Below are 20369 nucleotides of genomic sequence, written 5' to 3'. Positions count from 1 at the left end.
AGGGTAGTGGCGCAGAGGAGGAGGAGGGTAGTGGTACTGAGGGGTAGGGTAGTGGTTGAAAGGAGGAGGAGGGTAGTGGTGCAGAGGAGGAGGAGGGTAGTGGTGCAGAGGATGAGGGTAGTGGTGCAGAGGAGGAGGGTAGTGGTGCAGAGGAGGTGGGTAGTGGTGAAGAGGAGGAGGAGGGTAGTGGTGCAGAGGATTAGGGTAGTGGTGCAGAGGAGGAGGGTAGTGATGCAGAGGAGGAGGAGGGTAGTGGTGCAGAGGAGGTTGGTAGGGGTGCAGAGGAGGAGGAGGGTAGTGGTGCAAAGCAGGAGGAGGGTAGTGGTGCAGAGGAGGAGGGTAGTAGTGCAGAGGATTAGGAGGGTAGTAGTGCAGAGGAGGAGGAGGGTAGTGGTGCAGAGGAGGGTAGTAGTGCAGAGGAGGGTAGTAGTGCAGAGGAGGAGGTGGGTAGTGGTGAATAGGAGGAGGAGGGTAGTGGTGCAGAGGATGAGGGTAGTGGTGCAGAGGAGGAGGGTAGTGGTGCAGAAGAGGAGTAGGGTAGTGGTGCAGAGGAGGTTGGTAGCGGTGCAGAGGAGGAGGAGGGTAGTGGTGCAAAGCAGGAGGAGGGTAGTGGTGCAGAGGAGGAGGGTAGTAGTGCAGAGGAGGAGGAGGGTAGTAGTGCAGAGGAGGAGGAGGGTAGTGGTGCAGAGAAGGAGGAGGGTAGTGGTGCAGAGGAGGTGGGTAGTGGTGCAGAGGAGGAGGAGGGTAGTGGTGCAGAGGAGGATAAGGGTAGTGGTGCAGAGCAGGAGGAGATTAGTGGCGCAGAGGAAGAGGAAGATAGTGGTGTAGAGGAGGAGGGTAGTGGTGCAGAGGAGGACGGTTGTGGTGCAGAGGAGGAGGAGGGTAGTGGTGCAGAGGAGGAGGAGGGAAGTAGTGCAGAGGAGGAGGGTAGTGGTGCAGAGGAAGAGGAAGGTTGTGGTGCAGAGGAGGAGGAGGGTAGTGGTGCAGAGGAGGAGGAGGGAAGTAGTGCAGAGGAGGAGGGTAGTGGTGCAGAGGAAGAGGAAGGTTGTGGTGCAGAGGAGGAGGAGGGTAGTGGTGCAGATGAGAAGAAGGGTAGTGGTGCTGAAGGGTAGGGTAGTGGTTCAGAGGAGGAGGAGGGTAGTGGTGGAGAGGAGGAGGAGGGTAGTGGTGCAGGGGAGTAGGAGGTTAGTTGTGCAGAGGAGGAGGGTAGTGGTGCAGAGGAGGAAGAGGGTAGTGGTGCAGAGGAGGAGGAGGGTAGTGGTGCAGAGGAGGTGGGTAGTGGTGAAGAGGAGGAGGAGGGTAGTGGTGCAGAGGATGAGGGTACTGGTGCAGATTAGGAGGAGGGTAGTAGTGCAAAGGAGGAGGAGGGTAGTGGTGCAGAGGAGGAAGGTAGTGGTGCAGAGGAGGAGGAGGGTAGTGGTGCAGAAGAGGAGGTGGTTGGTAGTGGTGCAAAGAATGAGGAGAATAGTGGTGCATAGGAGGAGGGTAGTTGTGCAGAGTAGGAGGAGGGTAGTGGTGCAGAATTGGAGGGTAGTTGTGCAGAGGAGGAGGAGGGTAGTGGTGCAGAGGAGGAGGAGGGTAGTGGTGCAGAGGAGGAGGAGGGTAGTGGTGCAGAAGAGGAGGTGGAGGGTAGTGATGCAGAGAAGGAGGAGGGTAATGGTGCAGAGGAGGAGGAGGGTAGTGACGCAGAGAAGGAGGGAAGTTTTGCAGAGGAGGAGGGGCAGGGTAGTGGTGCAGAGGAGGAGGAGTAGGAGGAGGGTAGTGGTGCAAAGGAGGACGGGCAGGGTAGTGGTGCAGAGGAGGAGGAGGAGGAGGGTAGTGGTGCAGAGAAGGAGGGTAGTGGTGCAGAGGAGGAGGGTAGTGGTGCAGAGGACAAGGACGGTAGTGGTGTAGAGGAGGAGGAGGAGGAGGAGGAGGTTAGTGGTGCAGAGGAGGAGGAGGGTAGTGGTGCAGAGGAGGAGGAGGGTAGTGGTGCAGCGGAGAAGGAGGGTAGTGGTGCAGAGGAGGAGGGTAGTGGTGCAGAGGAGGAGGGAAAGTGGTGCAGAGGACGTGGAGGGAAGTGGTGCAGAGGAGGAGGGTAGTGGTGCAGAAGAGGAGGGGGAGGGCAATTGTGCAGAGGAGGAGGAGGGTAGTGGTGCAGAGGAGGAGGAGGATTGTGGTGCAGAGGAGGAGGATAGTGGTGCAGAGGAGGTGGGTAGTGGTGCAGAGGAGGGTAGTAGTGCAGAGGAGGAGGGTTGTTGTGCAGAGTAGGAGGAGGGTAGTGGTGCAGATGAGGATTAGGGTAGTGGTGCAGAGGAGGTGGGTAGTGGTGCAGAGGAGGAGGAGGGTAGTGGCGCACAAGAGGAGGAGGGTAGTTGTGCAGAGGAGGAGGGTTGTTGTGCAGAGTAGGAGGAGGGTAGTGGTGCAGAGGAGGAGGAGGGTAGTGGTGCACAGGAGGAGGAGGGTAGTGGTGCAGAAGAGGAGGAGGGTAGTGACGCAGAGAAGGAGGAGGGAAGTTTTGCAGAGGAGGAGGGTAGTGGTGCAGAGGAGGAGGGGCAGGGTAGTGGTGCAGAGGAGGAGGGGCAGGGTAGTGGTGCAGAGGAAGAGGAGGAGGAGGGTAGTGGTGCAGAGGACGAGAAGGGAAGTGGTGGAGAGGAGGAGGAGGGTAGTGGTGCAGATTAGGAGGAGGGTAGTGGTGCAGAGAAGGAGGAGGGTAGTGGTGCAGAGGAGGAGGGTAGTGGTGCAGAGGAGGAGGAGGGTAGTGGTGCAGAGAAGGAGGAGGGTAGTGAGTGAGAGGAAGAGGTGGGTAGTGCTGCAGAGGAGGAGGAGGGTAGTGGTGCAGAGGAGGAGGGTAGTGGTGCAGAAGAGGAGGGTAGTGGTGCTGAAGAGGAGGAGGGTAGTGGTGCAGAGGAGGAGGAGGGTAGTGGTTCAGAGGAGGAGGAGGGTAGTGGTGCAGAGGAGGAGGAGGGTAGTGGTGCAGAGGAGGAGGGTAGTGCTGCAGAGAAGGAGGAGGATAGTGATGCAGAGGAGGAGGAGGGTAGTGGTGCTGAGGATGAGGGTAGTGGTACAGAGGATGAGCAGGGTAGTGGTGCAGAGGAGGAGGAGGGTAGTGGTGCAGAGGAGATGGGTAGTGGTGCAGAGGAGGAGGGTAGTGGTGCTGAGGAGGAGGGTAGTGGTGCAGAGGATAAGGAGGGTAGTGGTGTAGAGGAGGAGGGTAGTGGTGCAGAGAAGGAGGGTAGTAGTGACGCAAAGGAGGAGGGTAGTGGTGCAGTGGAGAAGTGTAGTGGTGCAGAGGAGGAGGAATGTAGTGATGCAAAGGAGGAGGGTAGTGGTGCAGAGGAGGAGGAGGAGGAGGAGGTTACCGGTGCAGAGGAGGAGGGTAGTGGTGCAGAGGAGAAGGGATGTGGTGCAGAGGAGGAGGGTAGTGGTGCAGAAGAGGAGGGGGAGGGCATTTGTGCAGAGGAGTAGGGGGTAGAGGAGTGTAGTGGTGCAGAGGAGGAGGAGGGTAGTGGTGCAGAGGAGGAGGAGGGTAGTGGTGCAGAGAAGGAGGAGGGTAGTGGTGCAGAGGAGGAGGGTAGTGGTGCAGAGGAGGAGGAACTTAGTGGTGCAGAGGAGAAGGGGGGTAGTGGTGCAGAGGAGGAGAGTGGTGGTGTAAAGTAGGAGGAAGGTAGTGGTGCAGAGGAGAAGGGGGGTAGTGGTGCAGAGGAGGAGGGTAGTGTTGCAGAGGAGGAGGGTAGTGCTGCAGAGAAGGAGGAGGGTAGTGGTGCAGAGGAGGAGGAGGGTAGTGATGCAGAGGAAGAGGAGGGTAGTTGTGCAGAGGAGGTGGAGGGTAGTGGTGCAGAGGAGGAGGAGGGTAGTGGTGCAGAGGAGGAGGAGGGTAGTGGTGTAGAGGAGGTGGGTAGTGGTGATGAGGAGGAGGAGGGTAGTGGTGCAGAGGATGAGGGTAGTGGTGCAGAGGAGGAGGAGGATAGTGGTGCAGAGGAGGATTAGCGTAGTGGTGCAGAGGAGGTGGGTAGTGGTGCAGAGGAGGAGGGTAGTAGTGCAGAGGAGAAGGAGGGTAGTAGTGCAGAGGAGGAGGAGGGTAGTGGTGCAGAGGAGGAAGGTAGTGGTGCAGAGGAGGAGGAGGGTAGTGGCGCAGAAGAGGAGGTGGTTGGTAGTGGTGCAAAGAGTGAGGAGAATAGTGGTGCAGAGGAGGAGGGTTGTTGTGCAGAGAAGGAGGGTAATGGCGCAGAGGAGGAGGATGATAGTGGTGCAGAATTGGAGGGTAGTTGTGCAGAGGAGGAGGAGGGTAGTGGTGCACAAGAGGAGGAGGGTAGTGGTGCAGAAGAGGAGGAGGGTAGTGACGCAGAGAAGGAGGAGGGAAGTTTTGCAAAGGAGGAGGGTAGTGGTGCAGAGGAGGAGGGGCAGGGTAGTGGTGCAGAGGAAGAGGAGGAGGAGGGTAGTGGTGCAGAGGACGAGGAGGGAAGTGGTGGAGAGGAGGAGGAGGGTAGTGGTGCAGAGGAAGAGGGGCAGGGAAGTGGTGCAGAGGAGGAGGAGGAGGAGGGTAGTGGTGCAGAGAAGGAGGGTAGTGGTGCAGAGGATGAGGGTACTGGTGCAGAGGAGGAGGGTAGTGGTGCAGAGAAGGAGGGTAGTAGTGCAGAGGATGAGGGTAGTGGTGCAGAGGACAAGGAGGGTAGTGGTGTAGAGGAGGAGGAGGAGGAGGAGGAGGAGGTTAGTGGTGCAGAGGAGGAGGAGTGTAGTGGTGCAGAGGAGGAGGAGGGTAGTGGTGCAGAGGAGAAGGAGGGTAGTCGTGCAGAGGAGAAGGAGGGTAGTGGTGCAGAGGAGGAGGAGGGTAGTGGTGCAGAGGAGAAGGAGGGTAGTGGTGCAGAGGAGGAGGAGGGTAGTGGTTCAGAGGAGGAGGAGGGTAGTGGTGCAGAGGAGGAGGAGGGTAGTGATGCAGAGGAGGAGGAGGGTAGCGGTGCAGAGAATGAGGAGAGTAGTGGTGCAGAGGAGGAGGAGGGTAGTGATGCAGAAAAGGAAGAGGGTAGTGCTGCAGAGAAGGAGGAGGGTAGTGGTGCAGAGGAGGAGGAGGGTAGAGATGCAGAGGAGGTGGGTAGTTGTGAAGAGGAGGAGGAGGGTAGTGGTGCAGAGGATGAGGGTAGTGGTACAGAGGAGGAGCAGGGTAGTGGTGCAGAGGAGGAGGAGGGTAGTGGTGCAGAGGAGATGGGTAGTGGTGCAGAGGAGGAGGGTAGTTGTCCAGAGTAGGAGGAGGGTAGTGGTGCAGAGGAGGAGGATGATAGTGGTGCAGAATTGGAGGGTAGTTGTGCAGAGGAGGAGGAGAGTAGTGGTGCAGAGGAGGAGGAGGGTAGTGGTGCAGAAGAGGAGGTGGAGGGTAGTGATGCAGAGAAGGAGGAGGGTAATGGTGCAGAGGAGGAGGAGGGTAGTGACGCAGAGAAGGAGGAGGGAAGTTTTGCAGAGGAGGAGGGTAGTGGTGCAGAGGAGGAGGAGGAGGAGGAGGAGGAGGAGGAGGAGGAGGAGGAGGAGGAGGGTAGTCGTGCAGAGGAGGAGGAGGAGGGTAGTTTTCCAGAGGAGGAGGGGCAGGGTAGTGGTGCAGAGGAGGAGGAGGAGGAAGGTAGTGGTGCAGAGAAGGAGGGTAGTGGTGCAGAGGAGGAGGGTAGTGGTGCTGAGGAGGAGGGTAGTGGTGCAGAGGATAAGGAGGGTAGTGGTGTAGAGGAGGAGGAGGAGGAGGAGGAGGAGGTTAGTGGTGCAGAGGAAGAGGAGGGTAGTGGTGCAGAGTAGGAGGAGGGTAGTGGTGCAGAGGAGAAGGAGGGTAGTCGTGCAGAGGAGAAGGAGGGTAGTGGTGCAGAGGAGGAGGATGATAGTGGTGCAGAATTGGAGGGTAGTGGTGCATTGGAGAAGGGTAGTGGTGCAGAGGAGGAGGAGGGTAGTGGTGCAGAGAAGGAGGAGTGTAGTGAGTGAGAGGAAAATGAGGGTAGTGCTGCAGAGGAGGAGGTGGGTAGTGGTGCAGAGTAGGAGGAGGGTAGTGGTGCAGAGGAGGAGGAGCTAGCGGTGCAGAGAATGAGGAGAGTAGTGGTGCAGAGGATGGGGGTAGTTGTGCAGAGTAGGAGGGTAGTAGTGCAGAGGAGGAGGAGGGTAGTGATGCAGAGAAGGAAGAGGGTATTGCTGCAGAGGAGGAGGAGGGTAATGGTGCAGAGGAGGAGGAGGGTAGTGGTGCAGAGGTGGAGGGTAGTGGTGCAGAGAAGGAGGGTAGTGGTGCAGAGAAGGAGGGTAGTGGTGCAGAGGAGGAGGAGGGTAATGGTGCAGAGGAGGAGGAGGGTAGTGGTGCAGAGGTGGAGGGTAGTGGTGCAGAGTAGGAGGAGGGTAGTGGTGCAGAGGAGGAAGAGGGTAGTGGTGCAGAGGAGGAGGGCAGTGGTGCAGAGAAGGAGGGTAGTGGTGCAGAGAAGGAGGGTAGTGGTGCAGAGGAGGAGAAAGGTAGTGGTGCAGAGAAGGAAGAGGGTAGTGGTGCAGAGGAGGAGGAGGGTAGTAGTGCAGAAAAGGAGGAGGGTAGTAGTGCAGAGGAGTAGGAGGGTAGTGGTGCAGAGGAAGAGGTGGAGGGTAGTGATGCAGAGGAGGAAGGTAGTGGTGCAGAGGAGGAGGGTAGTGGTACAGAGGAGGAGGGTAGTGGTGCAGAGGAGGAGGAGGGTAGTGGTGCAGAGAAGGAGGGTAGTGGTGCAGATTAGGAGAATAGTGGTGCAGAGGAGGAGGGTAGTTGTGCAGAGTAGGAGGAGGGTAGTGGTGCAGAGGAGGAGGATGATAGCGGTGCAGAAGAGGAGGTGGAGGGTAGTGATGCAGAGAAGAAGGAGGGTAATGGTGCAGAGGAGGAGGAGGGTAGTGACGCAGAGAAGGAGGAGGGAAGTTTTGCAAAGGAGGAGGGTAGTGGTGCAGAGGAGGAGGGGCAGGGTAGTGGTGCAGAGGAAGAGGAGGAGGAGGAGGAGGAGGGTAGTGGTGCAGAGGACGAGGAGGGAAGTGGTGGAGAGGAGGAGGAGGAGGGTAGTTTTGCAGAGGAGGAGGGACAGGGTAGTGGTGCAGAGGAGGAGGAGGAGGAAGGTAGTGGTGCAGAGAAGGAAGGTAGTGGTGCAGAGGAGGAGGGTAGTGGTGCTGAGGAGGAGGGTAGTGGTGCAGAGGATAAGGAGGGTAGTGGTGTAGAGGAGGAGGAGGGGGAGGAGGAGGAGGAGGAGGAGGAGGAGGAGGTTAGTGGTGCAGAGGAAGAGGAGGGTAGTGGTGCAGAGGAAGAGGAGGGTAGTTGTGCAGAGGAGAAGGAGGGTAGTCGTGCAGAGGAGAAGGAGGGTAGTGGTGCAGAGGAGGAGGATGATAGTGGTGCAGAATTGGAGGGTAGTGGTGCATTGGAGAAGGGTAGTGGTGCAGAGGAGGAGGAGGGTAGTGGTGCAGAGAAGGAGGAGGGTAGTGAGTGAGAGGAAAATGAGGGTAGTGCTGCAGAGGAGGAGGAAGTAGCGGTGCAGAGAATGAGGAGAGTAGTGGTGCAGAGGATGGGGGTAGTTGTGCAGAGTAGGAGGGTAGTAGTGCAGAGGAGGAGGAGGGTAGTGATGCAGAGAAGGAAGAGGGTATTGGTGCAGAGGAGGAGGGTAGTCGTGCAGAGGAGAAGGAGGGTAGTGGTGCAGAGGAGGAGGGTAGTGGTGCAGAGGAGGAAGGTAGTTGTGCAGAGTAGGAGGAGGGTAGTGGTGCAGAGGAGGAGGGTAGTGGTGCAGAGGAGGAGGGTAGTGGTGCAGAGGAGTAGGAGGGTAGTGGTGCAGAGGAGGAGGGTAGTGGTGCAGAGAAGGAGGGTAGTGGTGCAGAGGAGGAGGAGGGTAGTGGTGCAGAGGAGGAGGAATGTATTGATGCAAAGGAGGAGGGTAGTGGTGCAGAGGAGGAGGGTAGTGGTGCAGATAAGGAGGAGGGTAGTGGTGCAGAGGAGGAGGGTAGTGGTGCAGAGGAGGAGGAGGGTAGTGGTGCAGAGGAGGAGGGTAGTGGTGCAGAGGCGTAGGGTAGTGGTGCAGAGGAGGAGGGAAAGTGGTTCAGAGGACGTGGAGGGTAGTGGTGAAGAATTGGAGGGTAGTGGGGCATTGGAGAAGGGTAGTGGTGCAGAGGAGGGGGGTAGTGTTGCAGAGAAGGAGGAGGGTAGTGGTGCAGAGGAGGAGGAGGGTAGTGGTGCAGAGAAGGAGAAGGGTAGTGAGTGAGAGGAAGAGGAGGGTAGTGGTGCAGATAAGGAGGAGGGTAGTGGTGCAGAGGAGGAAGGTAGTGGTGCAGAGGAGGAGGAGGGTAGTGGAGCAGAGGAGGAGGGTAGTGGTGCAGAGGAGTAGGGTAGTGGTGCAGAGGAGGAGGGAAAGTGGTTCAGAGGACGTGGAGGGTAGTGGTGCAGAATTGGAGGGAAGTGGTGCATTGGAGGAGGGTAGTGGTGCAGAGGAGGAGGGTAGTGGTGCAGAGGAGGAGGGTAGTGGTGCAGAGGAGGAGGGTAGTGGTACAGAGGAGGAGGGTAGTGGAGCAGAGGAGGAGGAGGGTAGTGGTGCAGAGAAGGATGGTAGTGGTGCAGAGGAGGAGAATAGTGGTGCAGAGGAGGGGGGTAGTTGTGCAGAGTAGGAGGAGGGTAGTGGTGCAGAGGAGGAGGATGATAGTGGTGCAGAATTGGAGGGTAGTTGTGCAGAGGAGGAGGAGAGTAGTGGTGCAGACTAGGAGGAGGGTAGTGGTGCAGAAGAGGAGGTGGAGGGTAGTGATGCAGAGAAGAAGGAGGGTAATGGTGCAGAGAAGGAGGAGGGTAGTGACGCAGAGAAGGAGGAGGGAAGTTTTGCAGAGGAGGAGGGTAGTGGTGCAGAGGAGGAGGGTAGTGGTGCAGAGGAGTAGGAGGGTAGTGGTGCAGAGGAGGAGGGTAGTGGTGCAGAGAAGGAGGGTAGTGGTGCAGAGGAGGAGGAGGGTAGTGGTGCAGAGGAGGAGGAATGTATTGATGCAAAGGAGGAGGGTAGTGGTGCAGAGGAGGAGGGTAGTGGTGCAGATAAGGAGGAGGGTAGTGGTGCAGAGGAGGAGGGTAGTGGTGCAGAGGAGGAGGAGGGTAGTGGTGCAGAGGAGGAGGGTAGTGGTGCAGAGGCGTAGGGTAGTGGTGCAGAGGAGGAGGGAAAGTGGTTCAGAGGACGTGGAGGGTAGTGGTGAAGAATTGGAGGGTAGTGGGGCATTGGAGAAGGGTAGTGGTGCAGAGGAGGGGGGTAGTGTTGCAGAGAAGGAGGAGGGTAGTGGTGCAGAGGAGGAGGAGGGTAGTGGTGCAGAGAAGGAGAAGGGTAGTGAGTGAGAGGAAGAGGAGGGTAGTGGTGCAGATAAGGAGGAGGGTAGTGGTGCAGAGGAGGAAGGTAGTGGTGCAGAGGAGGAGGAGGGTAGTGGAGCAGAGGAGGAGGGTAGTGGTGCAGAGGAGTAGGGTAGTGGTGCAGAGGAGGAGGGAAAGTGGTTCAGAGGACGTGGAGGGTAGTGGTGCAGAATTGGAGGGTAGTGGTGCATTGGAGGAGGGTAGTGGTGCAGAGGAGGAGGGTAGTGGTGCAGAGGAGGAGGGTAGTGGTGCAGAGGAGGAGGGTAGTGGTACAGAGGAGGAGGGTAGTGGAGCAGAGGAGGAGGAGGGTAGTGGTGCAGAGAAGGATGGTAGTGGTGCAGAGGAGGAGAATAGTGGTGCAGAGGAGGGGGGTAGTTGTGCAGAGTAGGAGGAGGGTAGTGGTGCAGAGGAGGAGGATGATAGTGGTGCAGAATTGGAGGGTAGTTGTGCAGAGGAGGAGGAGAGTAGTGGTGCAGACTAGGAGGAGGGTAGTGGTGCAGAAGAGGAGGTGGAGGGTAGTGATGCAGAGAAGGAGGGTAATGGTGCAGAGAAGGAGGAGGGTAGTGACGCAGAGAAGGAGGAGGGAAGTTTTGCAGAGGAGGAGGGTAGTGGTGCAGAGGAGGAGGGGCAGGGTAGTGGTGCAGAGGAGGAGGAGGAGGAGGAGGAGGAGGAGGAGGAGGAGGAGGAAGAGGAGGAGGAGGAGGAGGAGGGTAGTGGTGCAGAGGACGAGGAGGGAAGTGGTGGAGAGGAGGTGGAGGAGGGTAGTTTTGCAGAGGAGGAGGGGCAGGGTAGTGGTGCAGAGGAGGAGGAGGAGGAAGGTAGTGGTGCAGAGAAGGAGGGTAGTGGTGCAGAGGAGGAGGGTAGTGGTGCTGAGGAGGAGGGTAGTGGTGCAGAGAATAAGGAGGGTAGTGGTGTAGAGGAGGAGGAGGAGGAGGAGGAGGAGGAGGAGGAGGTTAGTGGTGCAGAGGAAGAGGAGGGTAGTGGTGCAGAGGAGGAGGAGGGTAGTGGTGCAGAGGAGAAGGAGGGTAGTCGTGCAGAGGAGAAGGAGGGTAGTGGTGCAGAGGAGGAGGATGATAGTGGTGCAGAATTGGAGGGTAGTGGTGCATTGGAGAAGGGTAGAGGTGCAGAGGAGGAGGAGGGTAGTGGTGCAGAGAAGGAGGAGGGTAGTGAGTGAGAGGAAAATGAGGGTAGTGCTGCAGAGGAGGAGGTGGGTAGTGGTGCAGAGGAGGAAGAGGGTAGTGGTGCAGAGGAGGAGGAGGTAGCGGTGCAGAGAATGAGGAGAGTAGTGGTGCAGAGGATGGGGGTAGTTGTGCAGAGTAGGAGGGTAATAGTGCAGAGGAGGAGGAGGGTAGTGATGCAGAGAAGGAAGAGGGTATTGGTGCAGAGGAGGAGGGTAGTGGTGCAGAGGAGGAGGAGGGTAGTGGTGCAGAGGAGGAGGGTAGTGGTGCAGAGAAGGAGGGTAGTCGTGCAGAGGAGGAGGAGGGTAGTGGTGCAGAGGAGGAGGAATGTAGTGATGCAAAGGAGGAGGGTAGTGGTGCAGAGGAGGAGGGTAGTGGTGCAGAGGAGGAGGGTAGTGGTGCAGAGGAGGAGGGTAGTGGTGCAGAGGAGGAGGAGGGTAGTGGTGCAGAGGAGGAGGGTAGTGGTGCAGAGGAGGAGGAGGGTAGTGGTGCAGCGGAGGAGGGTAGTGGTGCAGAGGAGGAGGAGGGTAGTGGTGCAGAGGAGGAGGTGTAGTGGTGCAGATAAGGAGGAGGGTAGTGGTGCAGAGGAGGAGGGTAGTGGTGCAGAGGAGGAGGAGGGTAGTGGTGCAGAGGAGGAGGGTAGTGGTGCAGAGGAGTAGGGTAGTGGTGCAGAGTAAGGGGGAAAGTGGTTCAGAGGACGTGGAGGGTAGTGGTGCAGAATTGGAGGGTAGTGGTGCATTGGAAAAGGGTAGTGGTGCAGAGGAGGGGGTAGTGTTGCAGAGAAGGAGGAGGGTAGTGGTGCAGAGGAGGAGGAGGGTAGTGGTGCAGAGAAGGAGGAGGGTAGTGAGTGAGAGGAAGAGGAGGGTAGTGGTGCAGAGAAGGAGGGTAGTGGTGCAGAGGAGGAGAAAGGTAGTGGTGCAGAGAAGGAAGAGGGTAGTGGTGCAGAGGAGGAGGAGGGTAGTAGTGCAGAAAAGGAGGAGGGTAGTAGTGCAGAGGAGTAGGAGGGTAGTGGTGCAGAGGAAGAGGTGGAGGGTAGTGATGCAGAGGAGGAAGGTAGTGGTGCAGAGGAGGAGGGTAGTGGTACAGAGGAGGAGGGTAGTGGTGCAGAGGAGGAGGAGGGTAGTGGTGCAGAGAAGGAGGGTAGTGGTGCAGATTAGGAGAATAGTGGTGCAGAGGAGGAGGGTAGTTGTGCAGAGTAGGAGGAGGGTAGTGGTGCAGAGGAGGAGGATGATAGTGGTGCAGAATTGGAGGGTAGTTGTGCAGAGGAGGAGGAGAGTAGTGGTGCAGAGGAGGAGGAGGGTAGTGGTGCAGAAGAGGAGGTGGAGGGTAGTGATGCAGAGAAGAAGGAGGGTAATGGTGCAGAGGAGGAGGAGGGTAGTGACGCAGAGAAGGAGGAGGGAAGTTTTGCAAAGGAGGAGGGTAGTGGTGCAGAGGAGGAGGGGCAGGGTAGTGGTGCAGAGGAAGAGGAGGAGGAGGAGGAGGAGGGTAGTGGTGCAGAGGACGAGGAGGGAAGTGGTGGAGAGGAGGAGGAGGAGGGTAGTTTTGCAGAGGAGGAGGGACAGGGTAGTGGTGCAGAGGAGGAGGAGGAGGAAGGTAGTGGTGCAGAGAAGGAAGGTAGTGGTGCAGAGGAGGAGGGTAGTGGTGCTGAGGAGGAGGGTAGTGGTGCAGAGGATAAGGAGGGTAGTGGTGTAGAGGAGGAGGAGGGGGAGGAGGAGGAGGAGGAGGAGGAGGAGGAGGAGGTTAGTGGTGCAGAGGAAGAGGAGGGTAGTGGTGCAGAGGAAGAGGAGGGTAGTTGTGCAGAGGAGGAGGGTAGTCGTGCAGAGGAGAAGGAGGGTAGTGGTGCAGAGGAGGAGGATGATAGTGGTGCAGAATTGGAGGGTAGTGGTGCATTGGAGAAGGGTAGTGGTGCAGAGGAGGAGGAGGGTAGTGGTGCAGAGAAGGAGGAGGGTAGTGAGTGAGAGGAAAATGAGGGTAGTGCTGCAGAGGAGGAGGAAGTAGCGGTGCAGAGAATGAGGAGAGTAGTGGTGCAGAGGATGGGGGTAGTTGTGCAGAGTAGGAGGGTAGTAGTGCAGAGGAGGAGGAGGGTAGTGATGCAGAGAAGGAAGAGGGTATTGGTGCAGAGGAGGAGGGTAGTCGTGCAGAGGAGAAGGAGGGTAGTGGTGCAGAGGAGGAGGGTAGTGGTGCAGAGGAGGAAGGTAGTTGTGCAGAGTAGGAGGAGGGTAGTGGTGCAGAGGAGGAGGGTAGTGGTGCAGAGGAGGAGGGTAGTGGTGCAGAGGAGTAGGAGGGTAGTGGTGCAGAGGAGGAGGGTAGTGGTGCAGAGAAGGAGGGTAGTGGTGCAGAGGAGGAGGAGGGTAGTGGTGCAGAGGAGGAGGAATGTATTGATGCAAAGGAGGAGGGTAGTGGTGCAGAGGAGGAGGGTAGTGGTGCAGATAAGGAGGAGGGTAGTGGTGCAGAGGAGGAGGGTAGTGGTGCAGAGGAGGAGGAGGGTAGTGGTGCAGAGGAGGAGGGTAGTGGTGCAGAGGCGTAGGGTAGTGGTGCAGAGGATGAGGGAAAGTGGTTCAGAGGACGTGCAGGGTAGTGGTGAAGAATTGGAGGGTAGTGGGGCATTGGAGAAGGGTAGTGGTGCAGAGGAGGGGGGTAGTGTTGCAGAGAAGGAGGAGGGTAGTGGTGCAGAGGAGGAGGAGGGTAGTGGTGCAGAGAAGGAGAAGGGTAGTGAGTGAGAGGAAGAGGAGGGTAGTGGTGCAGATAAGGAGGAGGGTAGTGGTGCAGAGGAGGAAGGTAGTGGTGCAGAGGAGGAGGAGGGTAGTGGAGCAGAGGAGGAGGGTAGTGGTGCAGAGGAGTAGGGTAGTGGTGCAGAGGAGGAGGGAAAGTGGTTCAGAGGACGTGGAGGGTAGTGGTGCAGAATTGGAGGGTAGTGGTGCATTGGAGGAGGGTAGTGGTGCAGAGGAGGAGGGTAGTGGTGCAGAGGAGGAGGGTAGTGGTGCAGAGGAGGAGGGTAGTGGTACAGAGGAGGAGGGTAGTGGAGCAGAGGAGGAGGAGGGTAGTGGTGCAGAGAAGGATGGTAGTGGTGCAGAGGAGGAGAATAGTGGTGCAGAGGAGGGGGGTAGTTGTGCAGAGTAGGAGGAGGGTAGTGGTGCAGAGGAGGAGGATGATAGTGGTGCAGAATTGGAGGGTAGTTGTGCAGAGGAGGAGGAGAGTAGTGGTGCAGACTAGGAGGAGGGTAGTGGTGCAGAAGAGGAGGTGGAGGGTAGTGATGCAGAGAAGAAGGAGGGTAATGGTGCAGAGAAGGAGGAGGGTAGTGACGCAGAGAAGGAGGAGGGAAGTTTTGCAGAGGAGGAGGGTAGTGGTGCAGAGGAGGAGGGGCAGGGTAGTGGTGCAGAGGAGGAGGAGGAGGAGGAGGAGGAGGAGGAGGAGGAGGAGGAGGAGGAGGAGGAGGAGGAGGAGGGTAGTGGTGCAGAGGACGAGGAGGGAAGTGGTGGAGAGGAGGAGGAGGAGGGTAGTTTTGCAGAGGAGGAGGGGCAGGGTAGTGGTGCAGAGGAGGAGGAGGAGGAAGGTAGTGGTGCAGAGAAGGAGGGTAGTGGTGCAGAGGAGGAGGGTAGTGGTGCTGAGGAGGAGGGTAGTGGTGCAGAGAATAAGGAGGGTAGTGGTGTAGAGGAGGAGGAGGAGGAGGAGGAGGAGGAGGAGGAGGTTAGTGGTGCAGAGGAAGAGGAGGGTAGTGGTGCAGAGGAGGAGGAGGGTAGTGGTGCAGAGGAGAAGGAGGGTAGTCGTGCAGAGGAGAAGGAGGGTAGTGGTGCAGAGGAGGAGGATGATAGTGGTGCAGAATTGGAGGGTAGTGGTGCATTGGAGAAGGGTAGAGGTGCAGAGGAGGAGGAGGGTAGTGGTGCAGAGAAGGAGGAGGGTAGTGAGTGAGAGGAAAATGAGGGTAGTGCTGCAGAGGAGGAGGTGGGTAGTGGTGCAGAGGAGGAAGAGGGTAGTGGTGCAGAGGAGGAGGAGGTAGCGGTGCAGAGAATGAGGAGAGTAGTGGTGCAGAGGATGGGGGTAGTTGTGCAGAGTAGGAGGGTAATAGTGCAGAGGAGGAGGAGGGTAGTGATGCAGAGAAGGAAGAGGGTATTGGTGCAGAGGAGGAGGGTAGTGGTGCAGAGGAGGAGGAGGGTAGTGGTGCAGAGGAGGAGGGTAGTGGTGCACAGAAGGAGGGTAGTCGTGCAGAGGAGGAGGGTAGTGGTGCAGAGGAGGAGGAATGTAGTGATGCAAAGGAGGAGGGTAGTGGTGCAGAGGAGGAGTGTAGTGGTGCAGAGGAGGAGGGTAGTGGTGCAGAGGAGGAGGGTAGTGGTGCAGAGGAGGAGGAGGGTAGTGGTGCAGAGGAGGAGGGTAGTGGTGCAGAGGAGGAGGAGGGTAGTGGTGCAGCGGAGGAGGGTAGTGGTGCAGAGGAGGAGGAGGGTAGTGGTGCAGAGGAGGAGGTGTAGTGGTGCAGATAAGGAGGAGGGTAGTGGTGCAGAGGAGGAGGGTAGTGGTGCAGAGGAGGAGGAGGGTAGTGGTGCAGAGGAGGAGGGTAGTGGTGCAGAGGAGTAGGGTAGTGGTGCAGAGTAAGGGGGAAAGTGGTTCAGAGGACGTGGAGGGTAGTGGTGCAGAATTGGAGGGTAGTGGTGCATTGGAAAAGGGTAGTGGTGCAGAGGAGGGGGTAGTGTTGCAGAGAAGGAGGAGGGTAGTGGTGCAGAGGAGGAGGAGGGTAGTGGTGCAGAGAAGGAGGAGGGTAGTGAGTGAGAGGAAGAGGAGGGTAGTGGTGCAGATAAGGAGGAGGGTAGTGGTGCAGAGGAGGAGGGTAGTGGTGCAGAGGAGGAGGAGGGTAGTGGTGCAGAGGAAGAGGAGGGTAGTGGGGCAGAGGAGTAGGGTAGTGGTGCAGAGGAGCAGGGAAAGTGGTTCAGAGGACGTGGAGGGTAGTGGTGCAGAATTGGAGGGTAGTGGTGCATTGGAGGAGGGTAGCGGTGCAGAGGAGGAGGGTAGTGGTGCAGAGGAGGAGGAGGAGGGTAGCGGTGCAGAGGAGGAGGGTAGTGGTGCAGAGAAGGAGGGTTGTGGTGCAGAGGAGGAGGAGGGTAGTGGTGCAGAGGAGGAGGAATGTAGTGATGCAAAGGAGGAGGGAAGTGGTGCAGAGGAGGAGGGTAGTAGTGCAGAGGAGGAGGGTAGTGGTGCAGATAAGGAGGAGGGTAGTGGTGCAGAGGAGGAGGGTAGTGGTGCAAAGGAGGAGGAGGGTAGTGGTGCAGAGGAGGAGGGTAGTGGTGCAGAGGAGGAAGAGGGTAGTGGTGCAGAGGAGGAGGGTAGTGGTGCAAAGGAGGAGGAGGGTAGTGGTGCAGAAAAGGAGGGTAGTGGTGCAGAGGAGGAGGAGGGTAGTGGTGCAGAGGAGGAGGAGGGTAGTGGTGCAGAGAAGGAGGGTAGTGGTGCAGAGGAGGAAGAGGGTAGTGGTGCAGAGGAGGAGGGTAGTGGTGGAAAGGAGGAGGAGGAGGAGGGTGGTGGTGTAAAGGAGGAGGAAGGTAGTGGTGCAGAGGAGAAGGGTAGTGTTGCAGAGAAGGAGGAGGGTAGTGGTGCAGAGGAGGAGGAGGGTAATGGTGCAGAGAAGGAGGAGGGTAGTGACGCAGAGAAGGAGGAGGGAAGTTTTGCAGAGGAGGAGGGTAGTGGTGCAGAGGAGGAGGGGCAGGGTAGTGGTGCAGAGGAGGAGGAGGAGGAGGAGGAGGAGGAGGAGGAGGAGGAGGAGGAGGAGGAGGAGGAGGAGGGTAGTGGTGCAGAGGACGAGGAGGGAAGTGGTGGAGAGGAGGTGGAGGAGGGTAGTTTTGCAGAGGAGGAGGGGCAGGGTAGTGGTGCAGAGGAGGAGGAGGAGGAAGGTAGTGGTGCAGAGAAGGAGGGTAGTGGTGCAGAGGAGCAGGGTAGTGGTGCTGAGGAGGAGGGTAGTGGTGCAGAGAATAAGGAGGGTAGTGGTGTAGAGGAGGAGGAGGAGGAGGAGGAGGAGGAGGAGGAGGAGGTTAGTGGTGCAGAGGAAGAGGAGGGTAGTGGTGCAGAGGAGGAGGAGGGTAGTGGTGCAGAGGAGAAGGAGGGTAGTCGTGCAGAGGAGAAGGAGGGTAGTGGTGCAGAGGAGGAGGATGATAGTGGTGCAGAATTGGAGGGTAGTGGTGCATTGGAGAAGGGTAGAGGTGCAGAGGAGGAGGAGGGTAGTGGTGCAGAGAAGGAGGAGGGTAGTGAGTGAGAGGAAAATGAGGGTAGTGCTGCAGAGGAGTAGGTGGGTAGTGGTGCAGAGGAGGAAGAGGGTAGTGGTGCAGAGGAGGAGGAGGTAGCGGTGCAGAGAATGAGGAGAGTAGTGGTGCAGAGGATGGGGGTAGTTGTGCAGAGTAGGAGGGTAATAGTGCAGAGGAGGAGGAGGGTAGTGATGCAGAGAAGGAAGAGGGTATTGGTGCAGAGGAGGAGGGTAGTGGTGCAGAGGAGGAGGAGGGTAGTGGTGCAGAGGAGGAGGGTAGTGGTGCAGAGAAGGAGGGTAGTCGTGCAGAGGAGGAGGAGGGTAGTGGTGCAGAGGAGGAGGAATGTAGTGATGCAAAGGAGGAGGGTAGTGGTGCAGATGAGGAGTGTAGTGGTGCAGAGGAGGAGGGTAGTGGTGCAGAGGAGGAGGGTAGTGGTGCAGAGGAGGAGGAGGGTAGTGGTGCAGAGGAGGAGGGTAGTGGTGCAGAGGAGGAGGAGGGTAGTGGTGCAGCGGAGGAGGGTAGTGGTGCAGAGGAGGAGGAGGGTAGTGGTGCAGAGGAGGAGGTGTAGTGGTGCAGATAAGGAGGAGGATAGTGGTGCAGAGGAGGAGGGTAGTGGTGCAGAGGAGGAGGAGGGTAGTGGTGCAGAGGAGGAGGGTAGTGGTGCAGAGGAGTAGGGTAGTGGTGCAGAGTAAGGGGAAAAGTGGTTCAGAGGACGTGGAGGGTAGTGGTGCAGAATTGGAGGGTAGTGGTGCATTGGAAAAGGGTAGTGGTGCAGAGGAGGGGGTAGTGTTGCAGAGAAGGAGGAGGGTAGTGGTGCAGAGGAGGAGGAGGGTAGTGGTGCAGAGAAGGAGGAGGGTAGTGAGTGAGAGGAAGAGGAGGGTAGTGGTGCAGATAAGGAGGAGGGTAGTGGTGCAGAGGAGGAGGGTAGTGGTGCAGAGGAGGAGGAGGGTAGTGGTGCAGAGGATGAGGAGGGTAGTGGGGCAGAGGAGTAGGGTAGTGGTGCAGAGGAGCAGGGAAAGTGGTTCAGAGGACGTGGAGGGTAGTGGTGCAGAATTGGAGGGTAGTGGTGCATTGGAGGAGGGTAGCGGTGCAGAGGAGGAGGGTAGTGGTGCAGAGGAGGAGGAGGAGGGTAGTGGTGCAGAGGAGGAGGGTAGTGGTGCAGAGAAGGAGGGTTGTGGTGCAGAGGAGGAGGAGGGTAGTGGTGCAGAGGAGGAGGAATGTAGTGATGCAAAGGAGGAGGGAAGTGGTGCAGAGGAGGAGGGTAGTAGTGCAGAGGAGAAGGGTAGTGGTGCAGATAAGGAGGAGGGTAGTGGTGCAGAGGAGGAGGGTAGTGGTGCAAAGGAGGAGGAGGGTAGTGGTGCAGAGGAGGAGGGTAGTGGTGCAGAGGAGGAAGAGGGTAGTGGTGCAGAGGAGGAGGGTAGTGGTGCAAAGGAGGAGGGTAGTGGTGCAGAAAAGGAGGGTAGTGGTGCAGAGGAGGAGGAGGGTAGTGGTGCAGAGGAGGAGGAGGGTAGTGGTGCAGAGAAGGAGGGTAGTGGTGCAGAGGAGGAAGAGGGTAGTGGTGCAGAGGAGGAGGGTAGTGGTGGAAAGGAGGAGGAGGAGGAGGGTGGTGGTGTAAAGGAGGAGGAAGGTAGTGGTGCAGAGGAGAAGGGTAGTGTTGCAGAGAAGGAGGAGGGTAGTGGTGCAGAGGAGGAGGAGGGTAGTGGTGCAGAGAAGGAGGAGGGTAGTGAGTGAGAAGAAGAGGAGGGTAGTGGTGCAGAGGAGGAAGAGGGTAGTGGTGCCGAGGAGGAGGGTAGTGTTGCAGAGAAGGAGGGTAGTAGTGCAGAGAAGGAGGGTAGTGGTGCAGAGGAGGAGGAGGGTAGTGGTGCAGATGAGGAGGAGGGTAGTGGTGCAGAGGAGTAGGGTAGTGGTGCAGAGGAGGAGGGAAAGTGGTTCAGAGGACGTGGAGGGTAGTGGTGCAGAATTGGAGGGTAGTAGTGCATTGGAGAAGGGTAGTGGTGCAGAGGAGGGGGTAGTGTTGCAGAGAAGGAGGAGGGTAGTGGTGCAGAGGAGGAGGAGGGTAGTGGTGCAGAGAAGGAGGAGGGTAGTGAGTGAGAGGAAGAGGAGGGTAGTGGTGCAGATAAGGAGGAGGGTAGTGGTGCAGAGGAGGAGGGTAGTGGTGCAGAGGAGGAGGAGGGTAGTGGTGCAGAGGAGGAGGAGGGTAGTGGTGCAGAGGAGTAGGGTAGTGGTGCAGAGGAGGAGGGAAAGTGGTTCAGAGGACGTGGAGGGTAGTGGTGCAGAATTGGAGGGTAGTGGTGCATTGGAGGGTAGTGGTGCAGAGGGGGAGGGTAGTGGTGCAGAGGAGGAGGAGGGTAGTGGTGCAGAAGAGAAGGGTAGTGGTGCAGAGAAGGAGGGTAGTGGTGCAGAGGAGGAGGAGGGTAGTGGTGCAGAGGAGGAGGAATGTAGTGATGCAAAGGAGGAGGGTAGTGGTGCAGAGGAGGAGGGTAGTGGTGCAGATAAGGAGGAGGGTAGTGGTGCAGAGGAGGAGGGTAGTGGTGCAGAGGAGGAGGAGGGTAGTGGTGCAGAGAAGGAGGGTAGTGGTGCAGAGGAGGAGGAGGGTAGTGGTGCAGAGGAGGAGGAGGGTAGTGGTGCAGAGGAGGAGGAGGGTAGTGAGTGAGAGGAGGAGGAGGGTAGTGCTGCAGAGGAGGAGGAGGGTAGTGGTACAGAAGAGGAGGGTAGTGGTGCAGAAGAGGAGAAGGGTAGTGGTGCAGAGGAGGAGGAGGGTAGTGGTTCAGAGGAGGAGGAGAGTAGTGGTGCAGAGGAGGAGGAGGGTAGTGGTGCAGAGGAGGAGGAGGGTAGCGGTGCAGAGAATGAGGAGAGTAGTGGTGCAGAGGAGGAGGGTAGTTGTGCAGAGTAGGAGGAGGGTAGTGGTGCAGAAGAGGAGGTGGACGGTAGTGATGCAGAGGTGGAGGGTAGTGGTGCAGAGAAGGAGGGTAGTGGTGCAGAGAAGGAGGGTAGTGGTGCAGAGGAGGAGGAGGGTAGTGGTGCAGAGGAGGAGGAGGGTAGTGGTGCAGAGGTGGAGGGTAGTGGTGCAGAGTAGGAGGAGGGTAGTGGTGCAGAGGAGGAAGAGGGTAGTGGTGCAGAGGAGGAGGGTAGTGGTGCAGAGAAGGAGGGTAGTGGTGCAGAGAAGGAGGGTAGTGGTGCAGAGGAGGAGGAGGGTAGTGGTGCAGAGAAGGAAGAGGGTAGTGGTGCAGAGGAGGAGGAGGGTAGTAGTGCAGAGGAGGAGGAGGGTAGTAATGAAGAGAAGGAAGAGGGTATTGGTGCAGAGGAGGAGGAGGGTAGTAGTGCAGAGGAGGAGGAGGGTAGTAGTGCAGAGGAGGAGGAGGGTAGTGGTGCAGAGGAAGAGGTGGAGGGTAGTGATGCAGAGGAGGAGGGTAGTGGAGCAGAGGAGGAGGAGGGTAGTGGTGCAGAGAAGGAGGGTAGTGGTGCAGAGGAGGAGAATAGTGGTGCAGAGGAGGAGGGTAGTTGTGCAGAGTAGGAGGAGGGTAGTGGTGCAGAGGAGGAGGATGATAGTGGTGCAGAATAGGAGGGTAGTTGTGCAGAGGAGGAGGAGAGTAGTGGTGCAGAGGAGGAGGAGGGTAGTGGTGCAGAAGAGGAGGTGGAGGGTAATAATGCAGAGAAGAAGGAGGG

The 20369-nt window shown here is 58.2% G+C and overlaps 2 protein-coding genes across 2 annotated transcripts in view; both read right to left on the bottom strand.

The window, feature by feature from the left end:
* Positions 1-355: 355 nt before the first annotated feature.
* Positions 356-1318, bottom strand: LOC138360913 (uncharacterized; the record flags this gene model as incomplete). The annotated part of the gene is made up of 1 exon (XM_069320414.1): positions 356-1318. A coding segment is annotated over one exon (963 nt), but the record flags the coding sequence as incomplete, so codon positions are not given.
* LOC138360915 (uncharacterized) overlaps positions 1318-20369 on the bottom strand; it is a 27356-nt gene continuing 8304 nt past the window's right edge. The window contains exon 2 of the mRNA XM_069320415.1: positions 1318-2489. Within this exon, the coding sequence (XP_069176516.1) occupies positions 1334-2489 (1156 nt within the window). The 3' untranslated portion in view covers positions 1318-1333. The remainder of the gene's footprint in view (positions 2490-20369) is intronic.

The sequence above is a fragment of the Procambarus clarkii genome, unplaced genomic scaffold (genome assembly GCF_040958095.1).
Source record: "Procambarus clarkii isolate CNS0578487 unplaced genomic scaffold, FALCON_Pclarkii_2.0 HiC_scaffold_131, whole genome shotgun sequence".
NCBI classification, from domain to species: domain Eukaryota; kingdom Metazoa; phylum Arthropoda; class Malacostraca; order Decapoda; family Cambaridae; genus Procambarus; species Procambarus clarkii.
The sequence above is the reverse complement of the archived record's forward strand: the minus strand, read 5'-3'. Positions and strand labels throughout refer to the sequence as shown.